This window comes from Myodes glareolus, chromosome 6, assembly GCF_982192425.1.
Source record: "Myodes glareolus chromosome 6, mMyoGla1.1, whole genome shotgun sequence".
NCBI classification, from domain to species: Eukaryota; Metazoa; Chordata; class Mammalia; order Rodentia; family Cricetidae; genus Myodes; species Myodes glareolus.
The window spans coordinates 11,894,372-11,913,458 of record NC_142031.1 but is presented as its reverse complement, the minus strand read 5'-3'; the positions used below and the strand labels follow the sequence as shown (position 1 = coordinate 11,913,458).

At 43.9% G+C, this 19,087-nt stretch overlaps 1 protein-coding gene across 1 annotated transcript in view; it reads right to left on the bottom strand.

Moving 5' to 3' along the window:
• Kazn (kazrin, periplakin interacting protein) overlaps positions 1 to 19,087 on the bottom strand; it is a 986,632-nt gene that overhangs the window by 731,875 nt on the left and 235,670 nt on the right. The window contains exon 2 of the mRNA XM_085690314.2: positions 8,265 to 8,422. Within this exon, the coding sequence (XP_085546440.1) occupies positions 8,265 to 8,422 (158 nt within the window). The remainder of the gene's footprint in view (positions 1 to 8,264; positions 8,423 to 19,087) is intronic.

Genomic DNA, 19,087 nt, shown 5'->3' with positions numbered 1-19,087 from the left:
CTTGTTTAATGTATTGTGTTTGTACAACTCTTTTTAAAATGTAATGATAATTAAGAAACACAGATTACCAGATAGCCATTTACAATACTCAAACTTGTAGTCCTGTTAGTTAGGTTTTCTAGACATACAGCGAAATTTTTCAGATGGTTAGTTATTCTTCAAACCTTTCAAAGATTAACAGAATATGACATTTAAAATGTTTTAAGAACTTAGGACTTTTCATGACAGTGAGACTCATCTGCTCCTGGCAGCACCAATCTACATCGAGTGAATAATGGACATCGAAGAAGCTCCTTATGGAGTCTGCTAGCCATTTGGACAAGAAATTGCTCTTTCCTGAACTACTTGATTGTATTCCATGCAAATGACATGCAGGACCCACACAAAAATGACTCTTGAAGTTGCCTAAAGAAGGTGAGACAGTCCTTCAGGTTTCCTGATTCATGAAAGAGTCTTCCAGAAATTCTTCACCACCTACATACACATAAACACAAAGACACATGAAACCACAAACATACACACACTGCTCAGATCTCAGTTTCAGTGTGACAAAGAGAAAGTCCTTGTACCTTATCTAACCCACCTTTAAGACAATTTGGACACTTGCTATTAATTGATTACATACAGGATCTCGAAGAACAAGGATCATTTCTTTCTTTCCCCACGCTTCCCCACAGTCTATCACAGTGTGTACCACACTGAAGAGTTCAGTGAGATGAGGGAAAGGAGTGGGTTTAACGCTAGACAGGTTTAGAGGGACATTTATGATCAATAGTGGGCTTCAGAGAAAGGGGACCTTGCAACTGGAAGATTCCCATGAACAATTAAAGTATGAACTTTGGATCTAAAGCAGGGCTTTCCAACCTTGACACTACGGGCACCTATGAGTAAGTGGCTATTTCCTGGATGGAGATGTTCTGTGCATTGTGGTGAGTCTATAAACACCCTTGGACTCTTCCATTAAGGGCCAATAGTGGGGCCATGATTGCTCTTCCAGAGGACTGGACTTCAGTTCCCAGAATCCATCCCAGGCAGCTCCTGATCACAATAACTCCAACTCCAAGTGATCCTACACTCTCTTCTGCCACCCCGCCCCCGCACACACACTTTTAAAATAGCAAAAACACCGTGACTCCTCTCCTACTCTCTGGTTCTCTGATAAAATTCCCTGAAAGGGGCAGAGGCGGGGGTGGGTGGCATTGGTAGGATTTGCTTTAGCTTACATCCCAGGTTATAGTCTATGCTGGCAGGAGGAAGTTAAAGCAGCTAGTCACATCACATCAATAGTCAAGAACAGAGAGAAATAGATGCACACACGCTCCTCTGCTTGCTTCTGCTCAGCTCAATTCCACTACACATTTAAAAGTGATTTATTGTTTTATTTATGTGTATTATGTTTGTGGGACTGTGTAAATGCTTGCTACATGAATTTTCTGTGTATGAAAGTCAGAAAAGGGCATGAGATCTCCTAGAACCAGAGTGATAGGTGGAGGTGGCTGTGAGCTACCCAATGCAAGTGCTGGGAACCAGACTCAGTTTCTCTTCAAGAGCAGTACCTGCTCTGAACCACTCGGCCATCTCTCCAGCCCTGAATTCTCCACTGCTATACAATTCAGTACACCCAGGCCAAGAGAACTGTACTGCCCTCTGGGGACTGGATCTTCACATATCAACTAACTTGTACATAATATATATAATTTCTCAATATAATACATATATATTATATAATAGTAATATAACTTCTCGTATCAATTAACTTTATTCAAACAATTTTCTGCAGGTGAGCCTACTGGTCAACCAACTGTAGGCAACCTCTCCCTGAGACACTTTCCCAGGTTCTAAGTTGTACATAGCTCGCAATTAAAGCTGACCATTGTAAGTGGAGGTTTCTCTGTCCCACCCCATCCCACAGCCATTTCCAAATAATGACTCAGAGGCTTAATATTAATGACAGAATGTTTGGTCTATGGTTCGGGCTTATTACTAAAAAGCTCTTACATTTAAATCAACCCATTTCTATTAATCTATGTTTTGCTATGTGGTTGTGGCTTTACTGGTCTGCTGGCATCTTGCTTCTTGGGTCTCTCTCTCTCTTTCTCTCTCTCTCTCTCTCTCTCTTTCTCTCTCTCTCTCTCTCTTTCTCTCTCTCTCTGTCTCTCTCTGCCCTTCTTTAGCCCTGTATCTTCATTTTGTTTTCCTGCCTGGCTTTATTCTGCTTTGTCACAACCCCAAACAGCTCTGTTTATCAACCAATGAGAGCAACACATATTCACAGCATACAGAAGGATTACCCCACAGCAAACCACCATAATCCCCAACAACTACCAGTCAGGAAAACCTCAAAATACAGCAGAAGTTCTCTGGCATGCGGCAGGCAAACTTATTTTCCTCTCCTTTTAATTGAGATCATTCATGTGGACATGTTCAACCCATGTCCCAGATCACATGGGACCTAAAGACAGGTATCAGTGAAATCCAGCACAAAATCATAAGCATACTTGAAACATCATGATGCTCTTGACAATGTTTTTGTGGCTGACTCAGAGCTCCCGAATGTGGACTCTGTAGATGCTAACATTGTGTAGCCTTCACAAGGTGAGATGCTTCTGAAAGCGTAAATGCTGGAACTGGGCATTATCTTGGAAGACATTATTGGCTAACATAACAATAGCTATCTTGAAGAGCCTAAGATATTTGGGGTGTTTTTTTATATCCTGCTTGGAGAGTTCAGAAAATTGTGTTCTTGGAGCCATAAACCCCATTGAGGTCTAAGAATATAGAGTTTAACTTTAGTACTGTCTTGCCTCTTAAAATTGACTGAACAATTTTATCAGCCCCAGATAAAAGCGTTAGTAATAACTACGAAGTTCCCTAACTGTTGCATCGACATAAAATAGCACCTGCAGGCATGAAAAAGTGTTAGAAACGGGAGTCAAATTGAAGGTTGCCTCGGTGACATGCATGGCTTGCCTGCCTCCCAGTGTCTACTCACTGCAGGGGGGTGGCAGCTGTTAGGCTGACCTCCCTGTCCACTGGCAGGAGCTGATGGGGACTCTGGTCCAAATCCATCCTTCTCCAACTGAGGCCCGTCTACAGACAGTTCTCCATTAGCCGATCTATTCTTGTTAACTCAGCCTGAGTCTGCCAGAAGCCAAGCGGAGGGTCTAGCCCTCCAGTGGAATTTGCTAAAGGCTTCTCTCAAAAGGAGGAAAGAAAAAGCATCGCGACCCAAACTGTATTCCCCCCAGGACCTGGAAGGGTCCCCAAACTGCTTCCCGTCCACCAGACTTGCCGTCTGCTCATCACCCCACCTCCTGCTGCTGTGCCGTTACTGCCTGGAAACGCACACACAAGGCATAGGCACACAGGCTTCAGCAGAGACAGCAGGAAGGAAGACAGATGAGAAGGGAGGAGCAAAGGAACAGGACAAGACTAGAGGGTAAAGGCAGAAGAAAGAGGGAAAGAAGAAAAAGAAAACACACAGGGGAAAGGCCACCCAAAGGATCCACAATTCCACTGTTTTACCACCAGGTATTTGACTTTCATTGTGGTTTGAAGTGAAATGGCCCCCACCTCCGCTACCACCATAGGTTCAAGTGTTTGAATACTTGGTCCCCAGCTGATGGTGCCCTTCGGATGGTGGTGGAACCTCGCGGAGGTGGAGCCTCACTGAAGGCTGACCCTCACTCCTTGTTGTCACTCTGCCTTTGTACTAAAGCCGCAGTGGGACTGGCTGACCTTGTGTCTCTGCTGCTGTGCCATTCCCACCGTGATGAACTACCATAGCCTTCCAGCACTGAGTCAGGATAAACTCTTCCTCCCATAGGTTGCTTTCTTCAGGATTTTGTGTGTTTGTTTGTTTGTTTTTGTTGTTGCTGATGTTTTCTTTTTAACACAATAACAGAAGAGTCACTAACATAGCTCAAGCATGGACTTGCCTGCAGGTGCCAGGCAAGCAGCTTGCTTTTATTTTAAAAGGTTTACTTGCTTTGTTCCTAGACAGAGACTTATAGGAAGGAATAGTCCCACGGTGCATCCTCTCTTAAAAGAAGCCGCCTAGATTTTAAGAAGAGAGACCATCTGTTTGGGCATTGGAACTTCCCTGAGCCGATCTCTATCCCGTGGTCAGCAGGAGACTTTCATGTGCACATGAATGTATCAGTCTATGGCACTCAGACTCCAACAGTAAGATCTGACTTTGAACCCGGCCATCCTCCTCTTTCCCCAAGCACGGCTTCTCCTTTAACAACAACGACCCAAAGCCTTTGGTGGGAGAGGGGCAGAGTTGCTGTTGGGAAATTTAATTTGCTGTAATCGACCCCTCTTAGCATGCAGAGTTACACAGTGAGAGGAAAAGAATTAATCTCTCCCAGAAAGAATTGCCTTTTTTGCTGTTATGAATCTAATCACTTACGAGACTGGGTTGGCATTTTGGGTTTAGAGGAAGCTCTCAGGAATAAAAACCACCAGATTAGGTTTCAAATGCCACGTGAATAGGGTACCTCATTGAACTGGGGGGCCTGCAGTTTGAAGATGCAATGCAATGCGAATAGAAGCTCTTACATTCTTTGGTTCTTTCAGAGACCAACCACCACCACCATGCAAAGAAATGGTTAGGGAATGACTGCATCACCATGAGCCTCTTGGGATACCCTGCCCATATCCCTTTATTCCCAAGACAGGCTGCCTTCTTCAGAGCAGGCTGTTAGGTCTGCCAATCATCACGGGTACTCCCTTTACACGGGGGGATGTGGCTTCTCCATGCATACTGTTTTATAATCCTCAGAGGTGGGATTTCATAGCACAGCAGTGCGTTTGCCTTTGACATTCTCCTAAGCAGGATTTATTGCCTCCAAGACAGATGTGACTTGAATCGATTATGCCTTGTAAGCACGCACTCTCCGAGCAGCCTCTGGGTTCTCTGCAAGGTTTCTCTTTCTTTTTCCCAGCTTCATTCAATGTGTGGCTGATGTCAGAGAATCTCATCATAATCGAATGCTAGTAAGAGCCCTGTGAGTACTGAACTAAGACACTTAGGAAGCTCACCAAGTCATGGCATGTAGTCCATTCTCGGCTTTTGGACCACAAAATATAAACATATAGACTGATCCGTTGATATCTCAGATGCAGAACCAAAGGAAGGCTGTATGTGCAGGCTACATTAACATTCCATTGGTACTCCACTATTGAGTCTAGAATAATAAATAAGTATATCCATCTGTCTTTGGGAGAAAAATACAAAGCAATCTTTAAAAATAGGTGGAAAATAACTGAATTTTACCAAAAAAAGGGGGTGTTTGATAAAGATTCTTACTAAAAAAAAGAATGTCTACTACAAAACTCAAATCTACATTTTGGAGCTGGAGAGATGCTCAGTACTTAAGAATATTTGCTGCACTGGCGGAGGATTCAAGTTCAATTCCCAAAACCTGTCATGAGACTCACAACTGCCTGTAACTCCAGTTCCAGAGGATCTGATGTCCCCTTATGGCCTCTGAAGGCAGTGTACTTATGTGCGCATACCCACAGACAAGCACACATACACATAACTGCAAATAAAATAAATCTTAAAAGAAAGATAAAGCCACCTATTACCCCAGTCATCTACAAAATGTCATTTCCTCAGCTTCATATAAAATCAGTGACATTAAACTGAAAAAGGATCACCCGGAGACTCTGTACAACCCAAGGGGCTGGGAGGTCTTGATGTTACTCCATTTCAGCAAAACTTTCAGAAAGTTAGTGTACTTGTTCGGAAGAAAATCTACAAGGCTGATATCTTGCAACTAAACTAAATATAACACATTTTGTTCCTCCTTCATAAATCTAAAAGACCAGACTTTTAACTTTTTCTGAATAAAAAGAGGCCTGAGGCAAGAGTGTCCCTAGACAGTGCGTGATGACACTTGACCAACTTCCTGGGACAGTTTTCCTGGAGACGTGAACCCAATCAACCTTGATTGTAGACGGCGGGGCTAGAGAGGAAGAGCTGTGGAACCCTACTTTACTTTGTTGAAGTGAGAACGTTCTATTTAACTCTGAAAGGAAAAATAAAAGAAAGAAAGAAAGAAAGAAATATAGATAGAGATGATAGATAGATAGATAGATAGATAGATAGATAGATAGATAGATAGGGATGGATGGATGGATGGATGGATGGACGAATGGCTAGAAAGACAGATAGATGCATAGATAGATAGATAGATAGATAGATAGATAGATAGATAGATAGATAGATTGGAAGGTTATCAGTGTGATGAGAAATAATCGTAAGCCATGTAAGAGGTTTACGATGGGCGTATTTTTTGGGTACAGGGTAGTAATTCACATTGGTACAATGTGTAAGGCCCAAACTGGAGTACATAGTATTCCCGGCTTCTTAAGCACATCCTTGTGCTGGGGCACTACAATCTCCTCTCTTCCATTTCTTAATAAGACTGGCCATGAATTTACCAGGTGTGGTGCTGCTTGCCTAAAACCCTAGGAGGACTGCCATGAGTACAGGGCCAGCCTGGGCTACCGAGTGCGAGCCTTTCCCAAAACACGAAAATAATAATAATAAATGTCCTATGTTGTTATGAACTCTGCTTACCCCACTATGCTGTGGACTCCTTCCTCCATGGCCTCAACTATGGGGCCTGCTTTCCCTCTGATGGGAAAGGGTGTTAAAAGTTCAGCGCTCTGCATTAGTAAATTCAGATGAGAAAAGAAATGAAGAGGCTTTTATTCTCTGGATTTTGCAAACGAGAACATACACTCTCTCCTTGGGGATTCATTTACACAGTTCCCTGGGCTGCGATGTCAGCTATCGGATTGGGCCCAGGCACTGAGCAAAGCTGCGCTTTCAGGAACAATTTGCTTGCTTTATTCAGTAAGTTGCTCTAAATTTCCCCTTTTATTCCAAGTCTTAAAATTGGCTGTGGTGGCTTTAGAAGCCTTCTTTTCTCCCCCAGACAGGCTTGGGAAGGAAAGGGAGGTTGAATGGCTGCTTACTAAAAAGAGGGGCTGGAAGAATAAGAATTTAAATGAAAGGCTTTGCATAATTTGGGGCACCTTGACAGAGGGGCTGGGATCCCATGGGGCAGCTTCAAACATTGACAGGTGAGGAATGCAGACAGGCCCCACCAGCTACAGACTTGGTGAGATGAAATTGAGATTTCCAGACTGATCATAGACAATAAAACACAAAGCATCATCTTGGCAGAAACGAAAGTGGAGAGACCATGATTTCAAAACTCTCCCACCTAGAGCAGAAGGCAGGGAGCAGTCCTGCTGACCTCACTTGTTCAACAGAAAGCAAGCTTCAGGAAAAAAAAAAAAAAAGCTTTGAGGAATACATCGCACAAGAATCCCCTCAAACCAAAGACGGTTTCCTAAAAGCATTTCCAGATTCCCAAGAGACAGAAATGACAACAAATTCTAGAGCAGTTTGCTTTCACCAAAGAAAATACCACCCTGCTCTTAAAACACCTGGTGTTTGCCCATCAACATATCTGGAGAGAGCCACTAACAAAGACAGAAGGAGAAGAAAGATTCCTTTTCAATATTTCAATAAAACAGCATATGAGGAGAAACCTTGAGAAACAACAGCTCAACAATCGTGTGAAATGGGCAAATCCCCCTTCAGCATATTCATTGCTAGTGTCTGAAAAATGCTGATTCATTTACTAGGGGGTTCATCAAGCACCCCTAAATAATTATCAACTGCTCAGAGATACAGTTTTGGATCAGGTCTTGCTTCATGCCGACACCTTTGCCAGGTTTGATGCCTGCCAAGTTCGTATGTAAATGCATTCTTTCTCTTTCCCAAGACTGAGGGAGGATGTGCTCCATTCTCAAAGGCAACACATACATTCTCTTAAACTCCATCATTCTGACTTTAAGCACACAGTAAAACCTAGTGAAAAGCCCAGTCCGCACTGTATCAGAGCGCCTCTTACGGTCGTTTATGGCAAAAGTGACAGGTGGTTGGTTTGCTAATTGGACAGCCTTGGTTATCTTATCCCCCAAACAAAGCATTTAAAGAAACTCCAAAGACAATTCCAAACCCATTAAAGGCATGCCCAAGCTGTGGTCATTGACTGAGAACCAACATTGAATTCTAAACTTGCATGAAACGTGATGAGAATTTTTGTGATATTTTTGTTGCTTTTTTCATTAACTTAAATGGGTAATTCTTGAGTGTGAACTTTTTAGTTGATACAGTCATGCCACAATGACAAATGCCTAGACAACCCTAGATCACCCAGCACTAGTCTTTGTACCTGGGCATCCATTAGGAGGTGTCTCATCAGTATCATAGAGTTCTTCAGTGTCTCTTTCTCGGTGGGTAGAAAAGGGTCATCGTCTTCCTCCAGTGCCTTCGACTTGGTGACAATGAAGTGGGAAATCTGGTCATTTAGGGTGTGCAGTGACTGCACAGCTGTGAAAAGACAAAGAAGGAATGGGAAAATGGTAGTTAACACACACACACACACACACACACACACACACACACACTTCCCAGAGAGCATTTCCAACTACCCAGTGCTAGTATGACAAGTAGTCACCACCAAACCCAGCTTTAGTTCTATATTTAACTTGGTGTGATCGTCAGCTTTAATTGTCAGCCTGAGACCTGGGAAGAGAGTCTCAGTGAGGGACCGTCTGCACTGGGCTACTCTATGAGCGATTGTCTTAAGCTAATTGACGTGAGATGACCCATCTCACTGTGGGTGAAGCCATTTCCTAGCCAGGAAGTCCTGAGCTGAATAAGAGCACAAGCAAGCAAGAGAGCATACATATGATCATTTCTCTCTGCTCTTGACTGTGGGTGTGGCGTGACTAGCTATTTGAAGGTCTTACCTTGATTTCTCCACAGTGATGGGTGGTAGCCTGGAATTCCAGTCTGTACTCAACCCTGTTCTCCTTTAGGTTACTTTCTGGCAAGGTATTTCATTACACCCATAGAAATGAATCTAAGACACATGGACCCTGGGGGTTAAACCCAGGTCCTCATATTTGCAAAGCAAAACATCTCCTCAGTCCCACAACTGGTAATTTCCAGTGAGAAACTAATCCATCATTTTCAAAGGGAAACAAGGGTCCACACCCAGGGGACCAACCAGGTGAGTGCCGAGAACCTGGATTTCTTAAAAGTTTAACAGTTAGTTTGTGTCTGATAAATACCATCCAAATACTTATCTTAAACTCTATAGAGTCTTTGAAGACACATTTACTAGCAAAATCAGATGTGGAACTCACTTCATGGAGAACCCAGTTGTCCCAAAGAAGCATAACAGGTTAGAGTTAGCTGTGCACCATAGATGTGACTTTTTGGTGAGTATCCATAAGCCAGAAATCAACAGGGTACCAGGGTGTGGTCCTATGCTCGATTTACATTTATGATAATGCAGGTGGCTATTTCCTCCCTAAGCAGATGGCCTTTGCCATTAAAGCTTGTGAAGGGGCAGTGGTCATGTTTTCCCATCAGTTTCACAAGTATGCTGGAAAGGCTATAATTTCTCTGTCATTCCCACACAACTTACCATCTGACAGTTTAAGACTTAATTCATTGATTATTATGTCTGTCTCTTTCTCTACTATCCATGTAGTAACAGCAGAGGTGGGTGTGAGCCTGTGTGAGCCTCTGTGTGTGTGTGTGTGTGTGTGTGTGTGTGTATGGACATGAGCTTGTGTTGTGTGGATATGAGTGTGTGTGTGTGAGTGTTTGAATGTCTGTGTGTCTAGGCATGTGTGACTGTACATGAGTGTGCATGCATGCACGTATGTTTATGAGAGAGAATGTGGGTTGTGTAGGCCAGAGGTTGATATTAGATATTGTCCTTAGTTTTTCCATGTTTTCCTCTTTGAAACAAGCTCTCTCACTGAACATGGAACTCATTGCAGCAAGACCAGCTGGCCCCATGGGTCCCCCTGTATCTGCTTCCACAGTGCTACAATGACCTGCATGTGTCATCATGCCTGGTTTTGTGTGTGGGTGCAGGAGATCTGAATTCAGGTCCTCATGCTTGCCTGGCAAACACATTCAGCAAACCACCTCCCAGCCCTCAGAGGTAGTTTTTAATCTGCTTTCTGCTCTGTCTCAAACACTTGGAATATCAGAGCTTATAATCATTGTTGAACTAATTCCTTTACCTTTCCTTAAATTCAAATCCCTTTTCTTATAGAATAGTCTATAGTTTTTTTTTTTTTTCAGGCAAACCTGCACTTATTAAGCCAACAAAGAACAACTCCTGGGCATTCTCAGTGAAGCTACCACATGACCACGATTCTGAAATCCTTCAGGGTCCTGGAAATCATCTGCCAATTCCAACACACAGTCACAGGGCTTGGGAGATCGTGCTTCTAGCCAAAGGTGAGAAACATCGGTCACCCTCTCATGTAAACAGCTAGGGAGCCTGGGGGTTTTCTACACAGCTGTGTTGCACAGACAGGTGGGGGTCTGTAGTCCTTGAAATGGTGGGGAGACTAAGTGAATCTTGTTATTTGCATGCAGTTGACATGTGCAACTCTCTACCCCACATACACACAATAAATATAGTTAAGAATTTTAAAGCAAATGTGTTCTTTTATATATTTTATATAACATAGTATATTTATGTTGTATATATTTTATATATATGTTCACACACATATTTATGCATATATACATACATGTATATATATATATATATATATATATATATATATATATATATATATATATCTCCTTCTTGAGAAGTAGAGGCTCATACTCCCTGTGAGCCTATCTGGCCCCAGTGACAGAAGTCTCTATTGTTTCCTATGTACAGTTCATAAAGGGTCTGGAGTCCTAGGCATGTTCACTCTGCTTGAAGCTAGGGGCCATGTAAGATATTTTCATTGGTGATATTTATTGTCAAGAGCTGGGATCTAGAATCTTTCAGGAGACCCTTGGACATGTCTGTAAGGGAGTTTCTAGATTGTCTTCATTGAGGTGGGAGGACCTGAATGTGGGTGGAACCATTCCATGAACTGGGGTTCCAGATAATGTAAAAAGAAAAAAAATGGGTTGAGTACCAGTGTCTATCACTCTCTGCCTCCCGACTGTAGATACAATGTGACCGCCCATCTCGAGTCCTTGCTGCTGTGTCTTTCCCACCATGATATACTCTACTCATAAGTGTGAGACAGAGGAAGTCATTCGTATCTCAAGTTGCTCCTGTCAGGATTGTGTCAAAGCAACAAAGAACTAACATAACACTTGAGCAATCAGAGATTGTATTTCTTCAAGGAACCACATGCACAGACTGCATGGAGAGAGGAAGAGATGTTCAGGCAACTGAATCTTTCTGTCCATCCACCCATCTATCCATCCACCTATTCATCTATCCTGTTCATCCATCCATCCCTCTCGTCTACGTACCCATCTACCCATCCATTTATCCATCCATCTGCCCACTCACCTATCCATCCATCTGCCTACCCATATACTCACCCCTCCACCCACCAACACATCCATCCATCCATCCATCCATCCATCCATCCATCCATCCATGTACCCATCCATCTACCTGTCTTCCTGCCCACCTATTCATCTACCCACCTACCCATTCTACCACCACCTACTGATTTACTCATCTACCCATTCATCTATCCACCTACCCATTCATCCCAGGTTCCAGATAAGTAGGTGGAAAACTATCTGGCAGGGCTGCAGAAGTAGCTCAGTGGTTAAAAAAAACTTGCTGATTTTGCAGAGAATCTGAATTTAGCTTCCAGAATCCATGTCTGACTATTCAAAACTGTAACTCCAGCTCCAGGGGATCTGATGCCCTCTTCTGGCCTCTATAAGCAGGCATACGCATGTGATAGACAGTCACACAGACACACATACAAACAAATAAAGAAAAACAAATAAAGGGAACAAACATCTAGAACATTCTGATGGCAGAAGATACAACAAAGAGAAGAGGTGAGGAATCCATATTCACGATCATGAAGAATTCATATGCATATTCCATCTCTAATGTCTCATCTACCTGCCTTGTCCTCATCACCCAAGTACAACCCTGTCTCTGGAGAGCAGAGCTGAGTTGTGTCTCCATCTCCTATCCCATTCCATGGCTCACAAAACTGAGAGACAGCTACATTAGTATAGCTCAGTTTGGGGTGCTTTGTTATGTAGCAACAGGTAACTGCAAACTGTGACTGTGATACCTCGTGAAACTCACCAGAAGCTAACAGTTCCACAGAGACAGGTCGAGCTTTCTCGGTTCATCACCGTGTGTCTTGGCTGCTTTTCTATTGCCTAACAAAGCACCATGATCAAGAAAACTTATAAAAGAAAGTATTTAATTTGGGAATCACAGTTCCAGACAAGCTAGATTCCATGACCACTGTGGCAGAAAGCATGACAGCAGCCCCAGCAGGCATGGAGTTGGAGCATTAGCAGAGAGTTCACATCTTGATCTCTCAGCGTGAGGCACCTCCCTCAACAAGGCCACACCTCCTAACCCTCCCCAAACAGTTCCACCAGCTGTGGACCGAGATTCATATATTTGAGCCCCTGGAGACCATTCTCATTCAGACCACCACACCCTGGCACTAGCTTTAATCACTGCACATAAAAAGAAATGAATAGAGGCATGAAAGAGACAGGCCACAGCACACCACTCTGTCCCCACCCTTCCTTGTCATCATAGAATTGGGAAGCCATACACATTGTTCTCCATTTGCCCTATAAAACCCGCAACTAAATAAAGCTGTTCTTAAAACGCATGATGAATTAGAGACTAGAGAGCCACAGGCACTATTCCTCCCTACCTGAGGTTAGGAAATGAGGTCATAAAACCCCGTTTACTCGGTTGATTGTATTGAATGTGAAATGACATTCAATCTGCTGTGTGCTATCTTGGTCCACAAATCTGTGGAAACATACTTCTTAAGCAGCTTATTTATCTGAAGTGTTGTCTGAATCTCCCTGAACATTAATGAGTACTTATTTAGACTTCTCATAAGGATGGAGCATTCACGGCTTGTGTCATTTAAAAAAAATAGAAGACATACGCAAAATTTCCTAATGTGTTCAGAAGCACCCCACTTCTGCCTTTATGGGTCAGATGGAGCACAGAATGCGATGTAATAATGATATGACTTCAAATGCTCATTTTATGCAGATGGGTCCAGATGTCACTGAGATGGGCTACTGTACTATTTTTATAGGAAAAAATGACCAATGAATCATATCATGGGGCAGAGCCACTAGCAGCTCCATGGATTTTATGATCTTGTTATTTATATGGTCCATAGATATGAACTAATGACCAAATTTATCCCCACGTGTTAAACAACCTTTGCTTTTCACAAATCTCAAAAGCTATGATGTATTCTGCATTCAAATGCTCACCCATTTCCAGTTCTTGTTTTAATGGAATCCCATTAAATAAATGAGGCCTAAATAATTCAGACTTCTTGCCTTCCCATTGTTATAATAAAACGCATTCTGCTACAGATGAGGATGCAGAGAGGTCAGAACCCTCGTGTGTTGCTGTGGAAAAAGGTTTGGCAATGGATCAACAAACAAATACAGGATTTCCATATGAATGGGCAATGTCCTCTTAGGTATATAATCACAGGAACTGGAAAAAGGTATTGTTACCTCAGCATTAGTTACCACAGCCAAAGGTGGAAACTGCTCATTCATTGTCCATAAATTAGTGGGTCGGTAAACACGATCTGGTACATCCATTCAGAGGAGCATTATCCAGTCATACAAAAGGAATGAAGCATGGATACATGCCACCACACAGATGAACTCGGAATGCTCAGCTAAGTGAAAGAAGCCAACCCATGGACAGGGACTGTCCATAACGGGCAAACAGTGGAACCAAAAAATTAGCCGCTGCCAGGGAGTCTGGCTGGGAGAAATGGGAACAACTGCTTCATGTTTGTTAAATAAAGGGCTTCCTTTTGGGGATGGTAAAGACATCCAGAGAAGAGTTATGGTGACGAATGCTCTCAGTGAATGAACTAAACTCTCTGAGCTACTGTGCACTTTAAGAGGTTAAAACAGGAAACGTGTCTATGTGCATTCTACTGAAATTTGAAAATAAATTGTGAGGTAGGAGGATTGCAAGATCAAGGTCAGAAAAGGAGTGCATTGCAGACTTTATAACTGAGATTTATTTTGTAGTGAGATAAGAAAAAGACCTGAATTTAACATGAGCACCCACATGATAGAAGGAGAGAAATGATGCTTGTGAACTGTCTTCTGATTTCTATGTATGCCTCATGACATGCACATGTACATGTGCACAAAAAACACACACATGCATGTACACACATGTGCATACACATTAAATAAATGTAAGATACTAAAATAGAAACTTCAACTTAAAAAAAAAAAACAAGCCCCTAGAATCAAGGAGCTGGTCCAGGACATAGCTGTCTGGGAAGTCTGTGTGTGCTACCAACACAAAGTTGAGAGTTCAACCCTCAGAACCAACATAGGGTGTGTTGATGGGCACTTGTAATCCCAGCAGCGGGGAGCTGGGGAGGCAGCAAGAAGCAGATCCCTGAGACTGGGTAGCCTACATGGAAGTTCCAGCTTAGTAAAGGAGCTCAGAAAACAAGGTAGATGGTTTCTGGGCATTGGCATCTAAGGTTGTCCTCTGTCCCCTACATGCATGTACCGTACCCACACACGTGCGTGTGTACACACACACTCACACAGAGCCAGCATATGAGTTAGTTTAACTGTGAAAACAATTGTTGTCTGTGGCCGTAGACTGCACAGCTGGCAGCTGACATAGCTGAAGCAGATCCTGAGTGAGAGGGGCTATGAAGGCGAGAGGAGAGGGAGTGTTGACAAGGGTGTGCATTCCCATCTGCGCATTAAAGGCTAAAGATAGCCTCAATCTTGGGAAGCCAAGTTAAGGTCAGAAAGAAGCTGAAGGGAGGCCCAGATTTCCCCCAGGCATGGAAGACTGTACCTATGAAGAGGGCCTGGACGCCTGAAACTTGAAGTCAGATATCCTGAGCTAGTCTAACCTTGCCTCTGAATGCTGATCTGGGCAGTGACACCAGCTCTCCAAGCATGGTTTTTCTCACCTGTCTCTTGGAAATAAAACCATGATGACTTCATGATCATGAGTATTGAACTAATAAATGCAATTGGCGCACTTACAATCAGGTCTAGCTCAGAGCATCTCCATGACAGCACTCAGCTGACATCGTCAATGTGATGATAGAGCCACTGTCTAGTTCCCAGAAGATTCGAGGCAGCCTAGTTCTGGCATGGCCATCAGAGTCCATCATGAATCAACATCCCTGGGCCAGTCTGGCTATTCTTATAGCTCTGTGGCCACCATTCTACCATGGTCCCCAACTGACTGACTCCCCATATCCCAGACTGTCCAGGGGTTCCCCACAGGGCCTGGGACATCAAGAGGACACAGTGAGTACAGAGAACTCTGAGCAGGAGACCTATTCTTGTGTGGTCTAGTTAGGGAGAGGCAACCAGAGAGAGAACGAGACAAAGGCAGGGTCAGAAAGGAGAGAGAAAGGGGGAGAGAGGGAGGGTGAAACAGCAAGGGAGACAGAGAGGGAGAGAAAGGCCCAATTAAAGTGCTTTAAAAAGTGACATTATTTCCAAGGTTACAAAACTTAAAAAGTGAAACTAAACATAAATAAGGAAATACGAGGGGACACTGACTCAGACAAGGCCTCTGCTCCCTAGCCTTGGTTTCAAGCATTCTAAGACCGAGCTGCCCTCTGTCCTCTGACTCCACTGCTGGACTGAAAAGATGCTTCTAAAATGGGAAGATAACTTGTTCACTTATTCAGTAAAGTGCTTGCCTTGCAACCACAAAGAAACAAGTTCAATCCCCAGAACCAGTGTAAACAAAGCCAGGCCAGTCTGTGTTACTTGAAAGGAGAGAGACACACACACACACAGAGAAAGACACACACACACATACACACAGAGAGAGAGAGAGAGAGAGAGAGAGAGAATTAAAGTGCTTTAAAAAGTGACTTTATTTCCAAGTATATAAGACTTTAAAAAGTAAAAATAAACATAAATAAGTAAAATCAAAAATTTGCTTTTAATAATATTTTATTGTTGTTGCTGTTGCTGTTTTTATTTTGAGACAAAGTCTCTCAGTGTGGCCCAGACTAGTCCCAAACACTCTGCATAGACAGACTAGCCTTCAAGTCAAGATCCTCCTGCCTCAGCCTCCCAAGTGCTGGCACTACAGGTGTGTGCCAGCATGCCAACTACCAGTAGGTATTTTCTATAACTATGTTGGTTGTATCTGAATAACCAGAACTTGGGAGCATGCAAATACCTTCAACACTGGTATCATTTGCAATACAAACATAGTGCAAGTTGCTTTAGCAGACACTGTGGGATAATCGCAATTTTTACTTACAGTGACAATCTACAGTTCAGATTCCTTGCTGCATTCTCGTTCCTGCAGGACCTACCTCCATAATGGGGCAGCCCTTACAAACTGACAACGGTGGGCCAATGGCTTGCACTTCACAGAGGAGGAGCTAGAGCACAAGAAGCAAATTGCCCCAGGCCACAGACAGCCAGGGGCACAATTTCAACACTCTCACCCCTGTGGTCTCTTGTTAAAAGTCAAGGAGGAAGATGCTATGCTCTATCTTCACTTCCTTTATTGACTTTGAGATGCTCAATAACCCCTTCCTGTTCTTGGCGCCCATGGGTGCACCTTCTGGAAGAGCCTCAAGGTCCTAAAACAAGACATGAGCCATGACTGTGAAGATACCCTGTGGTGGCTTTAGAGCATGGCACTAACTGTCCTTGTGCCATGTCCACTGGGACACCACCATCAGAAGAGACAAAAATTGAAAACAGCTGTCCTGGACAATGCTTACTTAAAGCAAGAAGCACGTGAGCAGGACCACCCCAAGCAGAGTGTACTGTTGGTGACAAGAAGTTCTCTCTTTCCAGTAAGTATCTTCAGAGGACGCCGCATGACCTCCTTCACTCTGTGCATGGGTCGGTGAAACCCTCCAGCCCCTGCTGGAAATAGGCTATTGGTAATTTAGCATGCAAGACAGAGGCAGCTTTATGAAGCTCCAGGGCAAGATCCACATGCAAATGAGATCTGGAACCTCCCCGAGACCACACTGAACTGGGACACGAGGCTTCCTGCCAGTGGCCCACGCCAAGGTGAAGAGGCCAGGCCTGGAGGTGGAACTGCATCTTAAAGAGATTTTCGTGACTTTTAGAGTTTAACAGCCAGAACAGGCCTAGGGCTGGGGCAGACACTACACTAGAGCCGAAAGACTAGAATCCTGGCTCTTGGGTGCAGAGGACTGGCCTGTTGCCCACATGGGACCTGAGCACATCGGGGCCAGAGGACAAGGGTTCACTGAGAAACAGGGGCAACTCAAGGTCCCAGAGAACTTGGCCAAGTTCATCACGAAGGGAAGTCAGGGCAGGAACTCAAGGCAGGACCAGAGGTGGTAAAGGAACAGTACTTACTTGGCTTGCTCAGTCTGCTTTCTTATACAACCCAGACCTACCTACCTAGTGGCAACTTTGCCCACAGTGCTCTGGGCCCTGCCACATCAATTAGCAAGGGAGAACATGCCTCACGGACATGCCCATATGCCAATTTGATGGAGACCATTCCCCAGTGAGGTTCCCTCTTTCACAAGATGTGTCAAGTCGATGACCAAGATTAGCCATCACAGTGAAAAGTTTCAAGCCCTGGTAAATATTCTTGGACTGTTAGAAATACTTAAAACTAGTAATGGACAGGGGACATGAGTTCAGACCTGTCTCTCCTCTGATGAACTAACAATGTGGCATGTCATCAAGACAGATACTGTAAAAGGGAAAGTGATCCTCTTATCAGAATTTAATGTGGAAACGCGGCCGCATGCGCCTATCTCATTAAAAGATCAGCACCGTGTAAAGAATACTCACAGATTCCCTATCCTTATTTTGTTTCCCCCAGAGACTCTCTCCCCACATTACAAGGACTGTGTTTGGGGTAAACTCTCTCCAATACTGAGCCCCTCCTCCTTAATTTTAAGAGGGACTCATGGACCTTGGAACGCTGGTGTCCACAGAGTAGAACCTGGCGCCATGAAAAGTGATCTCAGGGCGTGGATTCCAGGACCATGGGTTTGGAGACATGCCTTCCTCCTCGTCCATAAATTGCTTCCCTCTGGTCAAGTGGCCCCAGAGATGAGGCCAGGCAGAGGTCAGAGATAGCCTAGCCATGAATGATCACTCAGCCTGCACCAGATTTCTCCAGAGCATCGAGGTCCTGACTCTGGGCAGATTTTTAGGATTGTATGAACCAACTACACTCATCTGACATCTGGGGGTGGGGTCTGTGCATGTGTGCATGATCATGGATATACATGTGTGTGCTTGTGTTTGCATATATGGGCCAGAGGCTGGCATTAAAGTTTTCCTGTATCACTTACCACGTTAATTTTTAAGACAGGGACTCTCCCTGAACCTGGAGCTCTTTGATGTTAGACCATCTGGCCAGCAATCGCCAGGGATTTCCCTGCCTCCACTCCCCCAGGACTGGGAGGACAGGACGAGCGCAGGCCACCACACCCGGGTGTGGGGATCTGAACTCGGATCACCGTGCCTGTGCTGTAAGCCCCTCATGGACTAAGTTGCCTTCCCAGCTGACCGAGCTCTAAAGTCCACTGAGGGCCTGTGCTGACTGCTCTTCCAGGGCCGTGTGGATGAGGACGCCAAAGTCCAACAGTTTCTGTTGTCCCTTTAGAGAAAAGGGGGAAAACATTTGATGGGGGGGTTTCCTCTTCTCCACACAGAATGGGCAATTTCAGAAAAATAAAGAAAGAAAGAACTGTAAGCCTCAAAAGGAAAGGAGGTGGTGAATCCACCGGTCTTGCCCAAGCCATAGACTTTGTTGTTCTTGGCTAACAGAGAGGGTTTACCAACGGAAGCCTCGCTCTCCATTTAAATCACTAGCTATGCCATTTAATTACTTCTGGTCTGTTAATATTTTAAGATCATTTTGTTTTATTGCAACTTTCAATGTATTTCAAAGGTCAGCGGGAAACCACTTTGAATCTCAAGTATGTTCTATTTCTGGGTAAT